The sequence below is a fragment of the Sciurus vulgaris genome (genome assembly GCF_902686455.1).
Source record: "Sciurus vulgaris genome assembly, chromosome: 15".
NCBI lineage: Eukaryota > Metazoa > Chordata > Mammalia > Rodentia > Sciuridae > Sciurus > Sciurus vulgaris.
This window is the reverse complement of record NC_136476.1, coordinates 83,213,351-83,237,058: the sequence shown is the minus strand read 5'-3', so window position 1 is coordinate 83,237,058 and position 23,708 is coordinate 83,213,351. Positions and strand designations below refer to the sequence as shown.

The window sequence follows — 23,708 nt, the reverse complement described above, 5'->3', positions numbered from 1 at the left end:
TGACTGCGGCCTGCTTCTCTTGGTGCTTCACCCAAATGTCGTTTGCTCCCTGCCCCCCAAGACCCAGGTCCCCAGCCACCACTCCTAAAGGAGCTGTTTGGAGGGACATTGAGACTGGGACCAGGTGGCACCCTAAGGTAGAGTGGGGCACCTTCACTGCCCCTGGAGCCCCTCTGGTGCCAGGCACGAAGAACGGGCTGGGACCTGCCCCCCCCCCCCCATTTCCTTTTGGAATGTTGACTCTGGTCCAAGAATTCCCAACTCTCCCCAGAGTCCCTCGACCCTCTCGGCCCTGCAGAGTGACGTCAGCTGCCGGGCATCTGGTAGCGATTACCCACTGGGGGGGGCGGGCGTGCGGGCCCTGCCTGTGCAGCCTCCCTGGGCGGCTGGTCCTTGTCTTCTGAAGGGGCCCAGCTGCTCCTGGCTCTCATTTCCTGTGGAACTTTCTCACAGTCCCCGAGACCCCCGGACGCCTTGGTCTGTGGGAACTGGGCCTGCTTGGGAAAGATGGGCTGTCCCCCCCTGTCCTCACCACCCCCAGCTGCAGCCACATCCCAAACCTCAGGGGACCCTGTTCACAGCTGCTGGACTGTGTGGGGTGAGGACCAGGGAGGACAGGGATCAGGACCCTCAGCAGCTCAGACACCCAAGGGCTGTCTGTATCCGTTTGAGCAAATCCCCTCCCTTCTGTGAGCCTCAGTTTCCCCATCTGTCAACTGGGCCCGAGAGTAGCACCTGCTTCACAGGATCACACTGAAGCCTGGAATGGTGGGAGAGCATTTTTCCTGGGCCTGGACCGAGGAAGTGCCAGTGGATGGAAACTGCTTATGCTGGAAGGGGAGACTGAAGCCAGGAGGGGGCCTGCAGGTCACAGCTCCCACCCCAGCTGAAGGCCTCTCCAGAGCCCCAGGTCCTCCGTCCTCTGCCCGTTTCCTCTTTCTGACCTGGTGCTGGGCTCCTGTGTGTTTGGAATGCTGTTTTCTCTGCCCTCTTCCCGTGTTCTGCCCGTGTCCCCAGGGGCAGCCCCTGGGTTCTAGGGCAGCCCACCCTGTGTGGGCCGCAGACCAGAGCCCTTGCCCGGGGTGGCTGGGCGCTGATCTGAGCAGCCATGTCCCTGGCCAAGCTCCAAGCTTCGGTCTTCTCTTTCTGTGTTGTGAAGTGGAGCTTCGAGGTCACGGATCAGCTGACGCTCAACACGTGCTGTGCCCTATGAGGCTCAGCCGGTCAGGACATCCAAGCCCCGGGAGAATGGCCGCCCTGCCCTCCCTGCCCAGGCTAGCTCTGGCTGGACACCTCACCCCAACCAGGAAGACAGTGGCCTCTCTTGGGGGTGGGGCAGGGCAGGGGCTAATACCCAGGTCCTTCCAACTGGAAGCCACAGGCCCGGTGGCCAGTGTCCCTCCCTGTAGGGACAGGGCTTTCACCTGCTCTCTTCACCCACGTTCCTAAGCACCAAAGTGCTAGCATTTCTCTGCCATGGGAGAGAAGGTCAGCACGAAGGACAGGGCAGTCCCCCAGACGGGCAGCAGGACAAATCTTCATGGAGGCTGGGCAGCAGGAGGGCCCCAGGTGGACCAGGGAGGCCTGTGCTGTCCTCCTGGGGTGAGCCTGGGGTGGGTGCAGTGCACCCCTCCCCAGATGAGGGGGTTGAGCTGCAGCCGAGGGAGCCAGGGCTGTGGGCAAGAGGAAGCTGAGGCACCGGGGAGGGTCCCAGGAAACACGCCTGGGGACAGGGATGGAGACCGTCCCTGTGAGGAGAGCCAGGGTGGAGCAGGATGCCAGACTCCCGATCCCAGGGTGGAGGAGTCCAGGATAGAGGTCCTGAAGGTGAAGTCCAGACTTAAACATGCACTAGGGAAATAAAGGATAATGGGCTCTAATTACTGCTCATTAATGCAATTAATTAAGCTAATGTATGCAATAAGTGGTATCAGTTATCAGAACGAATCAGTTAATACAGGCAGTTAAAGGGCTGGTTATTTAAATAATTAATGCAGCTGATTAATGGGCCAGTTTTAGCTCAGTTGTCACTATTATTTAATTGATTTCCCCACTAAGATCAGAGGGAAACATCTTTTAAGTCCATAAAATAAGAAATTAATTAATTAATTAATTAATGGAGTTGAGTTTCTACAAATGGATGCTTTGATCCCTGGATTTCATCATTATAATGATAGGGACAGTGTTCTAGAAATCTCTAAGCAAATTGAGGTGTGAAGGCTAAGTAGGAATTACCCTGGTCATAAGGGACAGAGGATGGTCCAGTTAGAGGGAACATGTGCAAAGGCCCTGAGGCTGCAGGGAGTGAAGCTCTTTGGAGGAAGTTTGAGGAGATGAGAATGGAAGGAGGACTAGAGATGCGGGAGCTGCTGAGACCTTAATTCACTTAGAAAAGTATGGCGTGGCTCCATGGGGAGCAATTGCCCAGCATGCACAAGGCCCTGAGTTCCATCCCAGCACCAAAAAAGAAAAAAGAAAGAAAGAAAAAACTGGGTGCCTACTGGGGCTCCCCACTCTTCTAGAAGAGAAACCAACCCCTGTACCAGACGGGACATGGATGCTGGGGCTGAACCAGTCAGGAGTCGGATGAAAGCCCAGAAACTTGCAGACTCAGCAGGGGCGCGGGACAACGGTAGGAAGGGCCTGCTGACAGACGGGGTGGCCAGGCAGGGAGGCCTCACTGAGAAGGGGACTTTTTAGTGAAGACCCAAAGTCGCGCAGAGGGAACGGAAAGCGCAGAGCCCCGAGGGGGTGGGCGCTGGTGGGGGCGGAGCTCAGCTGGAGGCGGGGCTCGGGCTGTGGGCGGGGCAGGGCAGGTGATCTGGCCCCGCCCCTCACCCACAAGCTACGTCCCCAGCCTTTTTCTTTTCATTTTGTGACAGTGTCTTGCTACGTTGCCCAGGCTGGCCTCGAAATTCGCGACGCTCCCGTCGGGCCCCCCAGTTGCTGGGATCCTAGGCTGGCATCTGAGCAGGATGGCAGTGGCTAGGGCAGTCACAGGACCACAGGGCGGCAGGGAGGTCAGTGGTGCAGGCCAGGCATGCCGGTAGGTCTGAGTGGACAGGGTCACATCGTGCCTGGGGATCCCGGAGTGTGGCCGGGCGGCAGGGCGAGGCGGTGGAGCCGCAGACACCTCGGAACTGGTTTCCCAGCCTGGGCCTTTTCCTTGGCCCCCTCACTGCTGGCAAGGGGCGATCCCTGCTGGGCACCCCATCCCCAAGCTTCTGCTTCGGCTCCAGGGCTCAAGGGGAAGTGGACAGGAAGCAGGAGGAAGCTGGGTTGATCCCAGTGTCCTGGGCAATTTGTTCCCAGCAGTGGGAGGATTTCCGGGCCTGAATGGCCGGAAACATTGGGATGGGACACCTCACCCGGGAAGAGTGGGCGGAGGGGGCGGGGAGGCCCCTGCTCCACCTCACTCCCACTGCGGCCGGATGGACAGGAGCCTGCAGCTGAGGGACAATGGTTAGCTGTCAGGAAGGACTTTAGAGGAGGGAAAGTTAGTAAGGAACCCCAGAATGCCAAGATGGAATGGGAGCTGCCTGATGAGAAGCCCCTGGCCTCCGGGGCTGGAGGGAGCCTGTGAGCTCTGAGCCCTGCTTCCTCTCCTCTTGAACATCAGGCTTCCATATTGGAGCACACATTCCCTCCACATCGTGCAGATGGGCACACGGAGACCTTTCCCGAGCCTGAGAACAGGGCCCAGCCTGATAGAGTAGCACCGACGGCCATGGCCGGGGCCGTCTGCTGTTCAGGCATTCCTTTAAGCAAGTGCAACACTTACTGAGCCCCTACAGGTACCAGGCACCCCCTGGGGGTGGGGTCTCTGTGGCCAGGGGGACAAAATGACCCATGATTTCCAGTTAGCAAATAAATGTAAAGTGGTCATTTCAGGCAGGGATTGGAAAAATTAAGGAAGGTAAACAGGGTTAGAGGCAGAGTGCAGGGCAAGGACCTCTTTCAGGTGGGATGGTTGGAGATAGGTGTTCTGAGACTTTAAGCAGAGCCCTGAGTAAAGTGGGGACAGGGGAGCCACATGAAGATCTGGAGGAAGAGTACTCTGAACAGAGCATTTGGGCAGGTGCAAAGGCCCTGTGGCAGGAATGAGTTACCAAGAAGGTGGATGCTGCTGGGACAGAAGGAGGGACAGAATGATCAAGGAGGACATGTTGGATGGTTGGCGAGATAGGCAGTCAGGCACCACCAGACCCCACAGGACCTTGGAGAGTGGGGAAGAAATGACCCAGTTTACACCTACTTGAAGCATAATAAAGGCAAACCTCCTCCTGTCACAGGAGAGAGAAGTTCCAATCTGAATGGTGAATTATGTGTTCATGGAGGGGAGTGTCAACTCAAGAGAGAGGGCTGGGTGTAGCTTAGTGGCAGAGCACTTGCCTAGGACACATGAAGCCCTGGGTTCCATCCCCAGCACACTAAATAGGTAGATTCAATAAAGAATTTTAGCGGGGCATAGTTCCACATGCGGAGGCAGGAGGATCGCCTGAGCCCAGGAGTGGAAGGCCACCTTGGCCATGTAGCAAGACCCCATCTTAAAGAGAGAGAGAGGGCGGTTTGTGAGACCCAGGTCTGCTGGGACCGCGGCTATGACAGTGGACACAGGGAGTCAGCGGGGGCGCTGTCCTGAGCTCCAAGGGGGAGCCCAGGATGGTCCAGGCAGGGCGGAGGGGCCAGGAGGACACACCCAGAGAAGTGGTCGGGGTCGCTTGGAAGGGGCAGCTGCCGCATTTCCTGGTGGGTTGGGCGTGGCCTCTGGGGAGCCCCGATGGCCGGCGGAGGGCGGGAGCCAGGGCTCGGGGCAGGCAGGGCCAGCACTCTGCTGGTAGGTGAAAGTTGGAGAAGCCCTCAGATGGCGGCAGGAGCCCGGGGGCACCTGGGCCTCAGCAGGGAGGGCGCTGGAGGCCATGACGGGCGTGCGGTGCTCCTCGCCAGGAAGGGCACTTGGAAAACGTCCCCTCCAGCCTCTGAAGGTGGAGGGAATCACCTCTGCACCTGCCGTCCCCAGAGCGTCTTGCAGTGTGCCAGACCACCCCTCAGGGGTCACTCTGCACTGGGTCAGCAGGAGTGGTCCCAGCCCCAGCCGGCACCCTCCAGCGTGTAGAGTCAGGGACCCAGTGGGGTATCAGGAGGAGGCGGAGGCAGGGAGCGGGGAAGAAGACTGGGACAGTGAGTGTCCGGACGGGGAGGACAGCGATTCACGATATCACCCGAATTGTGCACAGCAGGCGGCACTCATCATTCCCTGAGTCCTTGGGCAACTCCATCGGGCAGGGCCGTCATTATTCCTGATGTACCGACGGGAAACCAGGCTCTGAGAGGCCAAGGCTGTCCTTCTGGGCGGCGCAGTGGGAGAGCAGAGGAGCAGCCAGGCGGGCAGGCTTCAGCAATGCTTCAGTTGCAGGGCCTGCTGCCCTCAGGATGTGCCCCTGGGCCTCTGAGGACCAGGCAGGTGGGCAGAGGCTGGCAACTGGGGGCCGGAGCTGGGCTGGGAGCACTCACCATCTTCTCTCCTTCCAGGGCCGCTGCAGAGCTGGAGGCTGGTGGGGACTACGTGAAGGTAGGAGGAGCTGCCCTACGAGTGGTCAGGGGACACTGGTGGGTCAGAGCCTGTTTCCCCAGGGTAGCCCTGTGAGGAGCCAGACCTCACAGCCTGTTCCCAGGGGAGGGGTCAGGGGATCGCAGCACTTGGGTTTGGGTCTCCCTCTCGGCAGCTTCTTCCTGAGTCTGCCATCATTCTCTGCTGGCCCCAGATGCAGCGTCCAGAGGTGTGTTACCACCAGACCCCTCCCACCTGCCAGCTGGACAGGGCCCCCAGGGTCTGATAGCACCCAGTCTTTGAGCATCTGCTGGGTGTGGGTGCTGGGAGGGGCAGCAGGAAGGGATGATTGGGATCTTCATCAAGACAGTGGGCACCGCTCACATCTCTCGTGAGTTGGTTTGCCCTGGGCACTCGGGAATGTTGAAGATGCTGTTTTGAAATAACGATGATAGCAACAGTGGTGCTAAACAACATTTGAGCCAGGCTTGCGGCACACAGTAATCCCAGGACCTGGGAGGCGGAGGCAGGAGGATTGCAAGTTTGAGACCAGTTTCAGCAACTTAGAGGGATCCTAAGCAACTTAGTGAGACCCTGTCTCAAAATAAAAAATAAAAAGGGCTAGGGATATGGTTTAGTGGCAAAGCGCCCCTGGTACTAAACTAAAACTAACTAAGTAAATAACATTTGAGGGCCTAGTGCGTGCAGACCCTGTGCTGCTGGGCCCTGTGCAGACCCTGTGCTGCTGGGCCCTGGTGGAGAATCGTTCTTTGGTGATGGCGGTCTTTGAGCTCTTCCTTCCTCATGGGGCAGGGAAGGCCTTTATGCATCCTCTGCAGCTGGGAAACGTGAGATCCAGAGCAGTGCAGTGACTCGCCCACAGCCACACAGCTGATACAGGATAGAGGTGGGATCGCACCGAGCTGGATGCCTAAACAACACAATGCCCTTGACCCTCAGCACCAGAGCACCCACCTCAAATAGGCCTCATGCTGCGCACTGAGCATACTGCCCAGGGCAAAGAGGAGCTCCAGGCCCTGCCCTCCAAGGCTCCCAGTCCAGGTGGGGACAGGACAGAGTTACACAATGGTTTCGGCTTGTGTTTGCAATCCATCAGATCCAAGTTTTCATCCCAGATCTGCCACTGACTTTGGCCATGCACTTCACCTGTCTAAGCCTCAGCGTAAGCTCCTGAGAAATGGGATAACTATGGGGTCTCCAACCTGGTGTGGGTATGGGTCGAGTGAGCTCATGCCCACAGTGGGGACCCTGAGCCCGAAGCAGGGCAGGCATCACCCTACAAGCATGGAGTGGAGATGGGAAAGGACCCTGGTGTGCTTCCACCACCACCAGCAGTGCCAACAGGAAGCCGCAGAGTTTGCTCCCGAGGTAGGGGATGACTTTCCACTGAGGCAGAGCGGGCAGAGCTGGTGAGGGGAAATCCAGGAAGGCTTTCTGGAGGAGGAAGCAGGGCAGCCAGGCCCTTGCAGTTGGACAGCAACATTCCCTGTCATCTCTCCCTGGATGGAAGGCTAGAGAGAGACAAAGATGGGTGGGAAGGGCTGGAAGATGGCCCAGGCAGAGGCAGGGTCTTAGGCCAGTGGGGTGAGCCAGCATGCCCACCCCCACTCCCCTTCTAGTCTCTTATACCACAGGGGAGGGGCCACAGGGGAACCAACCAAAGCCAGCAGGGCAGAGTGGAGGGGCACGGCACAGGGGACATGTTTCAGCACCCACAAGTCCCAGCTGCCTGGCAAGGTGCTGAGATCCATGTGAGTGCTGTTAGCTTTATATTTTTCCTTTAGTTTGTGGAATTTAAAATGTAGCTTTAAATATATATATATATATATATATATATATATATGTATATATGTGTGTGTATATATAATATATTTATATATTATATATATATAAAAGAAATGACACCTGTTCACTGCATTGGTTGAACAGTTCCCTGGAGGTTAAAGTCAACGGAGTGTTGGTTTTATTTTTCGCGCCTCCTTCAAGGGTTGGGATCAATAGTCTATAAAACTCTTCCTTCCCCAGGCCCTCATCTTGGGTGAGTCAGCTTTCAGAGCTCCAAAGTTCCCAAACGGTGACATGAACCCTTGAATTCTAAGGCAAGGATTCTAACATTCCAAGGTTGTAAAGTTCTATGCTCCATGCTCAGAGTTTCAGGTGTATTTACAGAAAAGAAGCTTCCAGGATCCAGAGAGGTGAACTCACTTGCCTGAGTTCACTAAGATTTGGACACCAGGCCAGACTGATAACGTCAGCAAGGGCTCCCTTTTCACTGGAGAGACCATGATCCTAAGACAAAAAGCCCAGATTTTGAGGCACTAAGCTTGAAACAATAGCGTGCACTAACTGAGCACTTACTGTGTGCCTGACAGTTTACCATGCCTCGGCGCAGCTATCACTTACAAAGTTCTGTGAAGTCGGAACAGGCGCTCGGGTACTAGCTGTTTACCAGATACATTCTCCGCAGGAGCATGGGGCTCCCCGAGAAGAGGCTGGGGGTGGCGGCTCCAGGAGTTAGGAGAGAGACGGTTGAACCCAGGGTGGCCTCTAACCCTTGAGCCTTCCTAGCTCTGTGCACCTGTGATTCCCAATCAGAGAGAGAAATCTTGGTCTGGGAGATTTCCTGAGGCCACAAAGGATTTGGCCAAATACATGCAGGGATTTTTCCAGCTTTCGATATGATTTAATTCGAAGTCCCTGGACGCTCCCGGTCACGGAGAGGTGCAGCGGCTGGGGGAGGCAGGAACCCCCCCGTCGCCGGCCCAGGAGTCCCCACTCCATCCCGCCGCCCCCGCTGACGGCCCCCTCGGCAGGTGCTGGCGCGGCTCCCCAGGCTCCGGGCGGCGTGAGCGTGCGGGACCCGCGCGGGGGGCGAGGGGCTGGGCGCGGGGGCCGGCGGAGGGAGGAACAATGGCCCCCTCCCCGCCCGGCCGGCTGGAGGGTGGGGTCTCCCCGCCCCGCCTCCCCGCTCCTCCCCCGACTAGGCGATGAGGTAATCGCGCCGCCGAGAGGCACGCGCAGCCGGTGCCCAGCCCGGTCGGTCCCCGCGCCCCTGCCCCGCCGGCCGCCGCCCCCTGCACTGTCCGGGGTCCCGGCCGCTGGCCGCACCATGACCGAGCGGTGCAGCCTGTGGAGCGCCCTGTCGGCCGCCGCCTGCTGCTTCTACCGCGGCTCCTTCGTGCAGGTGCAGGTGAGGGGGCTGCTCGGCCCCTGCGGGCTCTGGGGCCGGGACCCCGGCTGCTCCGCCCGGCGCGAGAGCCCGGAGCGGCAGCCCGGCAGGTCGGAGCCGGCGGGGGCGGCGGGCAGGGAGGGGGCGGGTCGCCCAGCCTCACCTCCGGGCGCCCAGACGCTCACGGGGCGAGGGTCCAGCGACCGACCGCTCGGGGACTCGGGGCTGCGGGGCTGCGCGTCGGTCCTGCCTCCCCCGCAGGAGGAGCGGCGCGGAGCTGGGGCAGGGGCACCGGGAGCTGAGGTCCCCGGCGCCCTGCGGTCCTGCAGCCCTGCCGGTCCTCCTGCGGCTGACCCCGGCAACCTGGCTTCCTATTGTACCCGAGGCTCCGGGCTGGGGTCTGAGGCTGAGGAGGCGCAGGAAGCTGGGGGACGCTGCGGGTGCCACAGCTGGGACCAGAGCACCGCCGCCCTCCCGCCTTCGAGGTGGGTTCGGGCGTGCTTGGGGTGCGGGTCTCCCAGCCCAGTTCGCCGGGCAGCGCAGGACCGCGCCGCGGCGGAGAGAGGGTTAAACGGAAGGGGGTGGAGGGGAGGACCCGGACCCCGCCTCTCTGCGGAGCATCATCTGGGGATGGCTTTGCTTGGGGTTGGGATACCTAGAGAGCTAGAGCGGGGTTGGTGGGCGCAGGCTGGTGGGAAGGGGTTACGACCCTGACCGGGGGTCTCCGCGCTCCTGCCTCTCGGGTCCCCTGGGAGAAGCCGGGCGCGTCACCCCTGCGCTCCCCCAAGCTCACACACACTCTCTGAGCCCGCCTGAATGACGGCCCCGCCGGCAGCGGAGCGCAGCATCCCGGCATTGGCCAATCAGGCGTGCGCAGGCCGGGAGGCGGTGAGATCATCTCTGGCCAATAGCAGTGCACCGAGCTCAGGGATGCTGCATTCGCACCCCAACCCCCCCCCCCCAACTCTTGGGAGCTGGGGACCCCCAGGCTGAGGGTGAGGAGGATAATACAGGGACCCTAATCTTCCCATTCTTAGGCGTGCGGGAGGACCAAGTTGGTCCCCTCCCAAACTGCCTCTGGCCATTGATTAGGGTAGAAAAGAGGAGCCCAGTCTCCCAGAACCCTTTTACAGATGGAGGCTACCCAGGCACAGAGAGGGAAAGTGACTGGCTCAAGGTCACACTGTGGCCAAATCTTGGACCAGGTCTTCAGCACGGAGCCGCCTCCCCTTCTCTGTCCCATGTGCCGCTAGCTCCAGCCATGGAACTTGGGGAGGTTCCCAGTGCATACTCTGTCAAGGGGAAAGACCCCCCAGAAGGACAGGAACTGGTTCTCTTCTTCTCTGCATCTCCCACTTTTCCCTCCTGGGTCTGGTGTGGCGTGAGGAAGGACGCTAGGGGTCCCCATGAACCCAGGACCCCTGGGGGAAGTGTGGGTAGATGAAAAGGCCCAAATCTCAGCTCAGCCTTGGTCCTCGCTGCCCTTGTGGGGTACCAGCTTCCACATGGACAGAGGATGCACTGACTTGCCATCCCTAGGCCCCACCCTTGCCCTGAGCATCTGTATGAACCTCTCATTCTCACCTCTGTCCCTGGAGTGCACTGCCAAAATGCTCCTGCCTCAGACTGGCCCACCTCAGAGCGTCCCAGCATCCTCCAGGATCTCCACCCAGACTGCTTTCTGACCCAGGTCTCTTTCCCCACACTCCATCAATGGCCCCCTAAACACCCCTTCCCCTGCACCCTCTCCCCAGGGCACACCCCGCCAGCCATTGATGGGAAACACTAGACTGAACCTGCCCCACCTTTCCCATCTTTCTGTGGCTCTGCTGTGGCCTTTGGATGACCCTGGCTGCCTGGGACAGCCTTGCTGCCCTGCCACAACCGCCCCTGCTACTTTCAGCCCTGTTGAAGCTTCTTTCCCATCTGCCGCCCACCTCAGGTCTGGCTCTGCCTGCAGGGTGCAGACTGGGCCGCCCCCTCCTGCAGCTCCTCCCTGCCCCCTCCATGCTCTGCTCCTCCAGGCCTCTGCAGGCCTCCCCATGGGGTCAGGGAAGGGATCCCTGGTTCTGGCCCTGACTTTGGGACACCTCTGAGGACCTGGGATTGATTGTCGGTATCTGCATGGACTCCCCCAGGGCAGAGGGCCGTCCTGGTCATCTTGGAGCCTTAGTTCAGCACAAGACCGAGTGTGAGATGAGTCAATGTGGAATGAACGTGAATGGAGCGGGAGGTTCTAGATGACTCTGGAGCGGGGATCATGCTGTCCAGGGAGCAGCGTGGATCAGGGTAAAGCCAGGCAGTGTGGGAGCGAAGGGGTGGATCTGGGGTGCCATGTGAGAATCTGAGGTCCATGGAGGGGCTGAGGAGGCTGGAGGTGGACTGCAGGCCCTTGGACCCTGGAGAGCAGGGTGTCCTGGGGAAACACTCACCTTTGCTACCCTCTCTTATCTGTCCCCTGCTGGTCAGCTCTGGGTCCCGCCTGTGCTAGAGCAGCCATCTTCAGGGCTTGGGGCTGAGGGAGGGGAGAGGAGGGACGTCCCACGTCCTCGAGTGACCGGGACGCCTGTGTGCTTGCTGCAGAGCTCTGTGGTGTGCCTCGGTTCACCCTGTTCACGAGGAGAAGCAACTTCTTCATACCCTTTTCACTGAGGAAGAAGTTGGGGCCCAGACAGCTCTCGTGGCACAGCAGAGTCGGGCTGTACTCTGTTGTGGGGTGCTCCTGGAGAGGACTCCCTTCCCCTGGGCTTTAGGGCCCCTGGGATTGGGTAACATCTAACCTCAGGTCACAGCAACTGGGAAACCAGGAACTCCAGGGCAGGTGGAAGGGCAGAACCCTGGGCCTTACCTCCAGTGAGTGCCCCTGGGCTTCCCTGCCCGGCTTGGGCTTCGGTTTCCTCCTCCACCAGACCTGCTTGATGCAGGGGAGGGCCCCGGGGAATGCAGAGGGAGCTGAAGGTGTCTGTGGCTTCGCTGTCCCCTGCCCCTGGCTGCCTTCCTACCTCCGTGCTCCGCGGGATGTATCTTTCCACCGGCTCTGCTTTTGTCCCCAGGCCTTTGCCTGGGGGACCTGCGGCCTGACCTCCCAGATCCTCCTGTAGAAATATTCCCTCCCCTCACCTCGAGATGTGTTTGTTGTTCCTGGTGTGCCACGAGGCTTCCTGTAGCGCCGTCTCCTCCAGGAAGGCTTCCCAGGCAGGCGCATCACCTCTCCCAGCTGCAATCTCCTGCAGGGAAGCGGCCGGCCCCTTGCCGCTGTCCAGCACTATGGTGCTGACTGCACTCTGCTCCAGTGCTGCTTTCAGCTCTTACCTCTGGACCCAGGAGCTTCTTTTTTCCTCTTTCTCCCACTCCCCCCCCCCCCTTTTTTCTACTGCGGATTGAATACAGGGGCGCTTAACCACTGAGCCACATCCCTTTCTGTTTTTTTATTTAGAGACAGTCTCACTAAGTTGCTTAGGGCCTTACTAAATTGCTGAGGCTGGCCTGGAACTTGTGGTCTTCCTGCCTCAGTCTCCTGAACTGCAGGGATTACAGGCATGTGCCAGCATGCCTGGCAAGCCTAGGGGCTTTTTGAGGACAGGGCTTGGATTATTTATCCCCACCTCTGGCCCTGGCACACAGCACAAGGCCTGGAATGTTGTGGGCAAGGCTTAGAGGAGTTAATTGGGATTTCTTTGCTCCAGCTGGGATAAGGACACTTGTGTAAGAACCTTTCTGACACCCAGACCTTATTATTCCCAGAATTCCTGGATGGAAGGAATCCCCCTGGGCAGGGTGCAGTTTGGAGGAAGGGAAGAGAGGGTCTTTGAATTGGGTGCTGACTCCCACTGTCTTGCACCCAGTTCTCCAAGGAGAAGTACATCCTGGACTCATCGCCAGAGAAGCTGCACAAGGAACTGGAGGAAGAGCTCAAGCTCAGCAGCACAGACCTCCGCAGCCATGCCTGGTACCATGGCCGCATCCCTCGAGAGGTGAGAGGGCCTGGGCTTGGGTATCAGCCCTGGATCCTTCCCCCATTGCCTCTGCCAGCCCAAATCTGGCTCTGGCCACCAGAGTCCCTGACCTGTTGCTTGACAAGCTCAATCTGAATGGACTGGGATGAGGTCTAGTTTTTCCATTTACTATGTGATGTTGAACAAGTTGGTTCACCTCTCTGAGCCTTAATGTCCCCATCTATAAAGTGAAGGATAATAATAGTATCTACCTCAAAGAGTCACTGTGAAAATTAAGTAATGTCTGAGCTCAGTGAACTTGGCCTTGCTGTTGTTTCTATTGTTATTGGCCTGTGTATCAGGCGCTTGTGTGTTTGGTTAATGAGCATCCATCTCTGGCTATTTGGTTTTGACCAAGTTGAGCTCCTGGGCTGAGGTGACTTTATGAGCCACAGACTGGGGCTAATACATCCCCTATTCCTTCTTTCACTCACACCACAAATATTAGCCAAGTACCAACTCTGCCAGGCTCTGTCCTGGTCACCAACGTTTCAGAGAGAAGAGGTGGTGGCTTCCCTATCAGGATATGGCCCTGGGTCTGGGGCACAGAGACTTGGGAATGGGAAGCCATGACACCCTGGAATGGAAGTCACAGAGACGGGGTTGCCTTGATCTGAGATTTGGGTCCCAGGCCTGTCCCGTCTCAGGGTTCCCTGTAGGCAGAGTGGCTTCCAAGTCCTCATCCTCCAGACACACGGGGCACCAAGCTCCACTCTGGGTCTGCTCCCTCAAGCTGCTTCTCTGCCTGGCTGACAGTCTGGGTTGCTGGGCCCCTGGTCCCAAGCTTCAGATTTAGAGCCACGCACCCAGCCACTGTGTCCCTGACCCCGGGTCTGGCCCTCTTCCATCCCCACCACACCCCAACCTAACTGTGCGCCCCGCAGGTCTCCGAGACCCTGGTGCAGCGCAATGGTGACTTCCTCATCCGGGACTCGCTCACCAGCCTGGGCGACTACGTGCTCACGTGCCGCTGGCGCAACCAGGCTCTGCACTTCAAGATCAACAAGGTGGTGGTGAAGGCGGGCGAGAGCTACACGCACATCCAGTACCTGTTCGAGCAGGAGAGCTTCGATCACGTGCCCGCCCTCGTGCGCTACCACGTGGGCAGCCGCAAGGCGGTGTCGGAGCAGAGCGGGGCCATCATCTACTGCCCGGTCAACCGCACCTTCCCACTGCGCTACCTCGAGGCCAGCTACGGCCTGGGCCAGGGCGGCAGCAAGGCTGCCAGCCCAGCCAGCCCCTCGGGCCCCAAGGGCAGTCACATGAAGCGGCGCAGTGTCACCGTGACGGACGGGCTCACCGCTGACAAGGTCACCCGCAGCGATGGCTGCCCCAGCAGGTCAGCCAGGACCCCGCACCAGGCATTCTGCCCAGCTGTCGAAAGGGGGTGTCCTAGTGAGCTTGCTGGCTGGGAAGGGGGGCCCAGCCATGCAACGCTGGGTGAGCTGTCTCCTGGAGCCTCAGTGTGCAGGGCGCAAAAGGAAATTTGGCAGGAACAGAGGGTCTGCAGGAGAAGACCCAGATCCCAGTTCCAGCTCTGCTGCTTGCTGGCCGGGTGTCCTGGACCCCAGCCCTCCTTCCTTACCTGGTGCCTGTACCTGTAAAGGGCCCACGCTCAAGTAGCACTCTGGCTTTGCAGTGTGGAATTTGCTGCAGGAGAACCAGAATGTTCTCAGTGACATTTGAATGACACCTGGCTGCCCTTGGGGCTGGTTAAGTCCAGGCCCTGGACCCCAGGAAATGCCATAGCAGCTAATGGTTTCTGAGGCTCTAGTGGGCCTGGCCCGGGTGAGGAAATTGCCCTAGAGAGGGGCGGGCCACTGCTGGGGAGGGGTAGGATCAAGATTTGAACCCAGTTTCAAATTTGCTCACTCCAAAGTCTGTGCCCCTAATTTCTGTGGCTTTTCCGGCTCTTTGCAACGAGGTTTGCTCTTCCGTGCCACCAGCACTGGCTGGGCCCTCATGGCCCCATCTCCCTGGACCTGGGTTGCGCACTGCCCACCTAGGAATTGATAGATGGATACCCTGAGGGCAGCAGCCACCTGGTCTGTGGTTTGAAACCAGTGAGCATAATAATGCCAGGATCTACGGGTCATGTACTCAAGGCGTCCAGAGCAAAGTATGCTCCCTCGGGCTCCCCACCCTTCCTGCTACTCCCTCTCCCCAGATAGTTCTCCAAGGATCTTTGGGTAAGGTTCCCAGGAAAGGGAACAGTTGTGCAGGTTGTGAACTGCACAAAGGTTTCTGCACACCACCCCCCTCCACACAGGACAGTGGAGGACAAAAAAAATCTATGCTGCCCTCTGCTTATCCTGCTGAGGGCACCGGTGAGGGCTGTCTGCCCCAAGAATGTCTAATTTGTATAAAGGTAGTTGTGGGTTAGCAGGGTTCTGGCCCATGCATCCCTTCCCATCCTTTTCTTAGGGACACAGAGTCGAAAGGCCTTGGGCTCTGCCAGGGACCCCCAAGCCTTGTCCTCTGAAGTGGGTCTTGGCTTTGGGAAAAGGAATTGCGGGCAGGGCTGGAGAGGGTCGCAGGATGCTGTGGGGGCCACAGAGGAGGCGGGCCCTGTGGTGCTGGTTGGGGGACCCTCTGCCAGAGGGACTGCCCAGCCAGCCCTTCCTCTTCCCGGCTTCGGTTTGGGTACCTGTCCGTTAAGAGGCTGAACTGGATAATCTCCAAACCCGTTTTGCCTGTGAGGCTCAGGGGCGAGCCGAGGCCCCGCCCCCTGGGCTCCTGCTCACGGAACTGTCTGTCCACAGCACGTCACTGCCCCCGCCTCGGGACTCGATCCGCAGCTGTGCGCTCAGCATGGACCAGATCCCAGACCTGCACTCGCCCCTGTCCCCCGTCTCCGAGAGCCCCAGCTCCCCTGCCTACAGCACCGGTATGGCCTGCGGGGGGGGTGGGGGGGTCTGGCCTGGGGGCGCCGTTTCCGAGCGTCCTGAGGGGTCCTGAGCGATGCCCTGCAAGCACTTGCTCTAACGCCCTCCTGGCAGAACTCCTGACGCTGACACCTCACATTTCCATGGCTTGTTACTCAATGCCTCCCGCCCTGCCCCGCCCTCGCAGGGACTAGGGATTGAGCGGAGGGTGCTCCTCACAAATCCTTCCAAAAATATGGGCCATCAAATTTGTCGCAACTGTACACTTGCCTTCCAAGTAATACCTCCAAGTGTTCAAATTCCTTACCAGAAATGATTGATGGCATAAATCATTTATGCAAGGTGGCATAGTCAAGTGGCCTCCAGGTCAAGGTTGAAATCTGAGCTCCTATCATTTGCTGGCTGGGTGACCTTGAGCAGGTCACTTAACCTCTCTGAGCCTTAGCTTTCTCATCTGCAGAGTAAGGATCATAAAAGTACTTACTTCACAGAATGTTGAGAGGGTAACATAGATTAGTGTGCAAAGAAGGATTGTGTAGGCAGTAAGAGCTCTCAGTATGTATCACCTCTGGTTTTTATTTTTGTTTTCTTTCTTTTTTGCTGGGGTCCTGGGGCTAGAACTAACGAATGAAGGGCAAGTGCTCCACCCCTGAGCCATGCCCCCAGCCCTCACCTCTGACTTTTATTTGGTACCAGGGATTGAACCCAGGGACGCTTAACCACGAGCCACATCTGCAGCCCTTTTTAAAAAAAATTTACTTAGAGACGGGGTCTCACTGAGTTGTTCAGTGCCTCACCATTGCTGAGGCTGGCTTTCAACTCTTGATCCTCCTGTCTCAGCCTCTGAGCCGCTGGGATTACAGGAGTGTGCCACCACACCTGGCTTCTCACCTCTGATTTCTTTTTTAGATGTTGATAGACCTTTACTTCATTTACTTATTTATATGTGGTGGTGAGAATCGAACCCAGTGCCTCACACATGCTAGGCAAGTGCTCTGCCATTGAGCCACAATCCGAGCCCCTCATCTCTGATTTTTTATGATGCTTTTACTGCTGTTGACCTGTGTATGTCCAGCCTTTTGCCAGCCCTGGGCACATAACACGCACTCAGTAGCTCACACGGCCAGTTCATTCCACGTGGCGCAGTGCACTGCAGGAGCGCTGAGCTTCCCCCCAGGTAGCTGTGTGGTTCCCTGAGCTGTGGCAGCTGCAGGGTGAGGGCATGGGCACGCCACCACCCTGGTGCTCTGGAGTATCCCCGCGGGCTGGCCAGTTTGCCCGCACTTGCTGGGCCAGGGGGAATGGGGCACATCCCTCCCAGGTGGAGGATGGAGCCCTTCTTTAGCAGCAGGGATGGGGAACCTTGCTTTGGGAGCTGTGCTAACAAGTCCCCTCTCTCGCTCTCTGCAGTCACCCGCGCCCATGCCGCCCCTGCAGCCCCCTCTGCCACAGCCCTGCCTGCTTCCCCGGTGGCCCGCCGCTCCAGTGAGCCCCAGCTGAGTTCCGGAAGTGCTCCGAAGCCCCCTGGGGAGCCAGACAGGGGCCCTCATGCCAGCCCCTCCCACACCCTCTGCAAGGCCTCCCCCTCCCCGTCACTCAGCAGCTACAGCGACCCAGACTCCGGACACTACTGCCAACTCCAACCCCCCACCCGGGGCAGCCGAGAGTGGGCAGCAGCCGAAGCCGCCAACCGGCAGCCCAGGAGCTATGGAGAAAGGCTAAAGGAACTGTCAGAAAACGGGGTCCCCGAGGGGGGCCAGGGCAAGGCCTTCACAGCCCCGGTTGTAGAAGCCACCTCTTCCTTCAACCCAGCCACCTTCCAATCACTGCTGATCCCCAAAGAAAATCGACCGCTGGAGGTGGGCCTTCTGCGCAAGGTCAAGGAGCTGCTGGCTGAGGTGGATGCCCGGACGCTGGCCCGGCATGTCACCAAGGTTGACTGCCTGGTAGGTGCTAGGTGTGGACTGGGGTGGGGACAACACCTTTGTCCTTGACTTTGGGATGAGTCAGGTTGGTGAGGGGTTGGTTCCCAAATTCCCTTAATTCTTCTTTGCTCCAGATGTCGGTTTGGCACTGAGCTGAGCAGTTCTGAATCACACTGGGACTGGCTCCCGGGTGCTTGGGGCCCTTCCTCAGTGTCCAGGGAAGGGAAAGCCGGACTCCCCGCCCCCACGCCCCCTTGTGGACAAATAAGGAAAAGCATTCTCCATAAATTGTCATTGCCCGGTCTTTGCTTTTTAGTTTCTTTGGCCACCTAAGGACCCCAGGTCTTTCTGTTCTCCAGGCTCTAGCTCTGCAGATTACTTGGTGACACTGGTCTCAGAGCTGCAGAAGAGAGAAAAGAGACAAGGCAGAGAGAGATGTTGCTCCATGAAGAGCGCTAGGCAGGAAAGAGGAAGGTTCTAGGCCTAGTGTGTGACCTTGGGCAAGCCCATTCCCTCCCTGGGCCAGGGGTTTGCCATCTGGTTCTAAACCGGATGTTGAACACGCCAGGCACCCCTGGACATTTCCCCATTTATCCCCCACTCACAGATGGGGAAACTGAGGCTCACTCAGAAAGACGGGATGACGTGCCCCGTGTCAAATGTCAGTGGTGGAGCTGGGATTCAAACCCGGCCTCCTAGCCAGCCCTCTTAGATAAAGCTCTCTGACTCCCAGATGGCTTAGGCCAGCCCTGACAGGAAATTAATCAGCCCTCTGGGCGTCCTTGCAGGTTGCTAGGATACTGGGCGTTACCAAGGAGATGCAGACCCTAATGGGAGTCCGCTGGGGCATGGAACTGCTCACCCTCCCCCATGGCCGGCAGCTACGACTAGACCTCCTGGAAAGGTAAGGCAGGCGCCGGCGCTCGGGCTCGCAGGGAGCCCCGGGCTACCGCGCTCGGGCTTGGCGGGAGCCGCTGGGCGGGTCAGTCTCTCGGCCACGCCTCCCATCCCATTGGCCAATCGCACTCTTGATGTCCAGCTCAAAGCAATTCTGGTTTCCCAAAGACCGGAGCCTTTATCCCTGGGTCTCCCTTTGGCATCCCCTCGTCCATCGGCCTTGGCCGCGCTCATGGTTCTGGCTTCCTGGAGGACTCTTGAAACAGCTGCGCACTCCGACTCCACGGCCACTGTCACAGCCCGGCAGCCCGGCGTCCCGGCCCGCCCCGACGCATGCTGGCCAATCAGAAGCTCTTAGCCTTTCTCCCGCTCACTCGGGCCGCGCCCCTCACCCCAGGGACGCCTTACAACTTCTCTCTCCGACTCTGCCCTCCGCCCCTCCTCTCCCTACGACAGACAGTGGCGAGGGCCCCTCCCCGCATACTTGGTCCCGCTCCCTCTGACCCGGCCACTCTGACAGGTTCCACACCATGTCCATCATGCTGGCGGTGGACATCCTGGGCTGCACCGGCTCGGCGGAGGAGCGGGCGGCGCTGCTGCACAAGACCATCCAGCTGGCGGCCGAGCTGCGGGGGACTATGGGCAACATGTTTAGTTTCGCTGCGGTCATGGGCGCCCTGGACATGGCCCAGGTACTGAGGGGCCCGCCGAGAGCTGGGCATCCTGTAGACTGGAAGAGCCCTGGGGTTGCTTGGGGATGGAAATGGGAAGAGCTTTGTGAGTCCCTAGGTATCACCGTGAGAGTAACCAGGAGAACAGAGCTCCCCAAGGGCTGGCCAAGGACACGTTTTCTCCCCTTCTCTGGGTCTCAGTTTCCCCACTTGCAGGGCGAAGGAAACAAAGAGGCCGGTGAGGTGGCACAGGCCTGTAATCCCAGCTAATGGGGCAGCCGAGGCAGGAGGATTGCGAGTTCAAAGCCAGCCTCAGCTACTTAGTGAGACCCTGTCTCCAAATGAAAATTTAAAAAGGCAGGGGTGTAGCTGAGAGGTAGAGCACTCCTGAGCTCAACCCCCAGTATTGCCAAAAAAAAATTTTAAAAGAGAGAGAAAAACACATAAAATAGTATCATTGAATGAACACTCACCTGCTCCCCGGCTGGGCGCTACACTGCCACCATCTCCTGAGGTGGGGGCGCCTCTCGTCCCCTCTTGTTACAAACGGAGCAACTGAGAGCAGTGCTTGCCTGTGGTCACCAGGCCCAAAGATTTAGGCTGTGAATGACGTCAGGCGTGGGCATCATGCCGCACTGCCTCTCCTGTGCCGGATACAGCAGAACAAGGACAGCCCAGGGGCAGCCTCAGGTTCAAGTTCCAGCTCTGCCACTTATTTTCAGAATGATCTTGGGCAGGTCATTCCCACCTGAGACTGAGTTCCCTCGTCTGTTAAATGGGTCGTGACGGCAGCATCATGACAGGAAAGGCAGGCTGCACTGTCCTGGTACGCGAGTGGTGGCCAGAACAGCACTTGTCCCAAGTCTGGGTGTCCCTTCAGCCGGGTGGCCTGTGGCCAGCCTCTCACAGTCTGCTCTCCGCAGATTTCCCGGCTGGAGCAGACATGGGTGACCCTGCGGCAGCGACACACAGAGGGTGCCGTCCTGTATGAGAAGAAACTCAAGCCTTTTCTCAAGAGCCTCAATGAGGGCAAAGGTAGCTCCCTGCCTTGCTGTGTGACCTTGGACAGGTTCCAGCCCTCTCGGGGCTGCCATAGACTCTCCCAGTGTGGATGGTGGGGAGAGCTCGGCTGGGCTCACTTTCCCACCCGGCAACCTCATAAGCCGTGTCCAGGTCCTGGCTCAGTGCTGGGGCTGGGCCGTTGCCGCGTGGGAGCACCCAGGGGAGTCTGAAATGAAGGGTTTGCCCCAGAGTCTGGATCCCCACACTCTCTGGGACATTAGGCGGGCTCCTCCCCTCTCACCCCTCTGCTCCGCGGTCTCCGGGGATGGCGGGGCCTCCAGGGACCTGAGCGCCTGCTGCGTCTGCCCCCTGCAGAAGGCCCTCCGCTGAGCAACACCACATTTCCTCACGTGCTGCCACTCATCACCCTGTTGGAGTGTGACTCAGCCCCCGCCGAGGGCCCCGAGCCCTGGGGCAGCACAGAGCACGGCGTGGAGGTGGTGCTGGCCCACCTGGAGGCCGCCCGCACGGTGGCGCACCACGGAGGTCTCTACCACACCAACGCTGAGGTCAAGCTGCAGGGTGAGTGCTGCGTCCTGGGCTCATCCAGCACCACTCCTCTTCTCCTGGGGTCCCCTCCTGGCACCCCGCTCCTCCTCTCACCCCCGTCTTCACTCATGAGTTTCACGAGCAGTGGTTCATGGAGGCACCAGGTAGCACGGCTGGGCAGACATGATGCAAACAGCCTCAGCGTTCTCGTCTTTGAAATGGGCATCTCCTCAGCCAGAAGGTGGTTTGCAAGGTGCCCAGCCTGCGCCCTGGGGTGGAGACAGACCTGCCAATCTTAAGGCAGCTCAGTGTGAGTGCAGCATAGGACACCCTCGGTGAAAGCAGCAGAGAGAACTTGTCTTCAGACAGTCTCTCTGCTTTTGAGATTAAGTCGCAGAAATTCATTGGAGACAAATTAGAAATTACAGCTGGTCAAAAATAAGATTAAAAACTTACCCACAATTACCCAGAGGTAAATGCTGCGAATATTCCAATACATCTTTCTATCTTTCTTGCCTTTTTTTTTTCCAGGAAGAAAAAAAGATATGTATTTTGTATTTACTTGCAAAATATGTATATGTTTTAGAAAAAAAATTGGAACTTACTGAAAAATACAAAAAAAAAAAGAAAGAAGATGATCATGCAAGATCTCCAAAAAACTTCGAAGAATTTAACGTTAATATTTCATCTTCTAAGGGCTGGGGATGCAGCTCAGTGGTAGAGCGCTTGCCTAGCATGAACGAAGGCTTGAGCTTGATCCCCAGTACTGAAAAAAAATTACTGCTTGTCTAGAAAATAGTGGGAGAAAGATTAGGAACTACTATGCTTGGTCATGTTCAACAACAGATTCTGCTGGATCCCTGGTGGGGCTCAGGGGAAGTCCCTACAAATGAGACCCTGAAGAATGTGGGGACTCTGAATGTGAGCCCCAGTCTCCCTCCAGCCACACCATGGTCCCCTGAACCTGTGCCCCTACCCTGCAGGATTCCAGGCCCGGCCAGAGCTCCTGGAGGTGTTCAGCACTGAGTTCCAGATGCGCCTTCTCTGGGGCAGCCAAGGTGCCAGCAGCAGCCAAGCCCGGCGCTATGAGAAGTTCGACAAGGTTCTCACCACCCTGTCACACAAGCTGGAGCCCGCTGTCCGCTCCAGTGAGCTGTGACCCCCCCTCCCCCAGGATCCTTCCCCTCTGCAGCTGTGGGCAGCAAAAGCGGCAGAGACTTTTCCCAGAGCACCCCAGGGACACTGTGATCAACCCAAGAATGTTCTCTTCAACTCCAGGATCTCCCTTGCACCTCCAGGGTCCTGTGTGGACTCTGGGTTCCAAATTTCAGTCACATACCTACCAGTCTCCCTTCAGGAAGGACTGGAACCCTGTTCCTCCCACCAGCTTCTGCTGCCCCCCTTCCTGCCCAAGCTCCCTGTTTTGGAGCCATGGGAGACCCCTCATGCCTCCTCCCTCTCCCCTGGGTATCTGCCTCCACTGGCACCAAGGCCTCCATTTTCCTGTAAATAAGTCTGTTCTGTAAATAGATGTACAGAAACCATGTTCTTTCTTTCATATAATAAACTTTTATGGCTCTTTCTTCTGTCTCTCAAGGGGGGGCTGGGAGTGGAAGAAAGCACTTTTTCTTAGGTGAAAGGTAGAAAACTTCATTCAACAAATGCTTGCTGGGCATGGTGATACATGTCTATAATCCCAGCCACTCAGGAGGCTGAGGCAGGAGGATTGTGAGTTTGAGGACAGCCTCAGCAACTCAGCAAGACCCTAAATCCAAATAAAAATTAAAAGGGCTGGAGCTGTAACTCAGTAATAGAGCACCTCTGGATTCAGTACTGGAAAAAAATTTTTTTAAAAAAACTTCTTTAGCACTTGGAACATTCCAAATTGTTTCAGGAGCCAGGATACAGCAAATACTAAATTCAGACCCTGCTCTCCAGGAACGATGACCAGTGGAGGAGACAATTAATTCCAGCTTAGTGGGAGACGTACTGGTGGACTTTCCTTCTGTCCCATGCCCTGTCTCAGGAAGGCACAGCTATGGTTGCCACAAACACCACAAGGACCAAGATGTTTGGAGTAGAAGGGTTTTCAGAAATCTAGGATCTCAACCCCTTCTGTAACACAGACCTGGAGAGACCTGGGTCCTGGCAACAAAACGAGGAAGGCTACAAACTGGCTGCCCTGACCCAGAGTTCTTTACTTTTCTCAATAGAGTGCAGTAATAACCTCAGGCTTTGAGCTCGGCCCTGAAGTCATGTGTGGGAGGGGCTTGTGTGTGTCAGGCTGGGTAGGGCCTGAGGTGGTCCCCTGAGGTGGACCATGAAGACAGCTCTTGGTTCCCTCACTCCAGTGGGTGGGAGGTAAGCAATGTGGATCAACACGACCCCAGCCCAACCTGCTCACTGAATTTGAGTTATCTGGGTTCTTTTGCTTCTGAATTTTTTGGTCAATGGGACCTGGCATAACATCTCTGGCAGCAGCTGGGGGTTGTTTGTTCTGTTGTTTACTAGCCTGGGCAACTCGGATAAAAGGCTTAACCTCTTGGGTCCCACATTCCTCCTCAGTAAGACGGGGACAATAACAGAACTTATCTGCTAGGATTGATGGTAAGCACTAGGTGTGTAGAGGCAACTAGGTAAGGGACAGTCATGTTTCATACATAATGGATTGTCAGTGATCCTTTTTTACTTTCTGAGTCAAAACACTATTTGCCTGCATCTCATCGAAATTTCACCATTTCCATGTAGAGCAGGTACTATTATCATATTATAGCATACGTATGGCACCTGATGCTAATGTCACATAGAGGTGCTCACCAAAAGTTATTATTAATGAACCCTCTTTTGTCATATAAAAGAAAGAAGAGGTTGCAAGAGGCGCTTTGCGAGCTGTAAGGTTCCGCACAAGTTCTTGTTATAATTGTTACGTCACCTTTTGTGGTCATAATCCTTTATTTTCTGAGCTACCGTGATGGTCCCCTGGTTACCGTGGCCATGGAAACGCGGCCCGCCGATCCGGACTGGACGGTTCGCGGGCTCCCCC

General features: G+C 57.6%; 1 protein-coding gene across 4 annotated transcripts in view; it reads left to right on the top strand.

The window, feature by feature from the left end:
* The window catches only part of SH2D3C (SH2 domain containing 3C), a 30,503-nt gene extending 8,256 nt beyond the window's left edge, over nucleotides 1-22,247 (top strand). For 2 of the 4 annotated variants that reach the window (XM_079112896.1, XM_079112898.1), the window contains 10 exons: nucleotides 5,533-5,572; nucleotides 12,587-12,715; nucleotides 13,621-14,075; nucleotides 15,499-15,623; nucleotides 17,032-17,567; nucleotides 18,335-18,450; nucleotides 18,964-19,135; nucleotides 20,038-20,149; nucleotides 20,492-20,698; nucleotides 21,649-22,247. In XM_079112896.1, the coding sequence (XP_078969022.1) occupies nucleotides 5,533-5,572; nucleotides 12,587-12,715; nucleotides 13,621-14,075; nucleotides 15,499-15,623; nucleotides 17,032-17,567; nucleotides 18,335-18,450; nucleotides 18,964-19,135; nucleotides 20,038-20,149; nucleotides 20,492-20,698; nucleotides 21,649-21,824 (2,068 nt within the window). In that variant the 3' untranslated portion in view covers nucleotides 21,825-22,247. Of the gene's footprint in view, nucleotides 1-2,565; nucleotides 3,047-5,532; nucleotides 5,573-8,613; nucleotides 8,763-12,586; nucleotides 12,716-13,620; nucleotides 14,076-15,498; nucleotides 15,624-17,031; nucleotides 17,568-18,334; nucleotides 18,451-18,963; nucleotides 19,136-20,037; nucleotides 20,150-20,491; nucleotides 20,699-21,648 lie in introns of those variants that run through there. The other 2 variants (XM_079112897.1, XM_079112899.1) reach the window with 2 other exon arrangements.
* The last annotated feature ends 1,461 nt before the right edge of the window (nucleotides 22,248-23,708 follow it).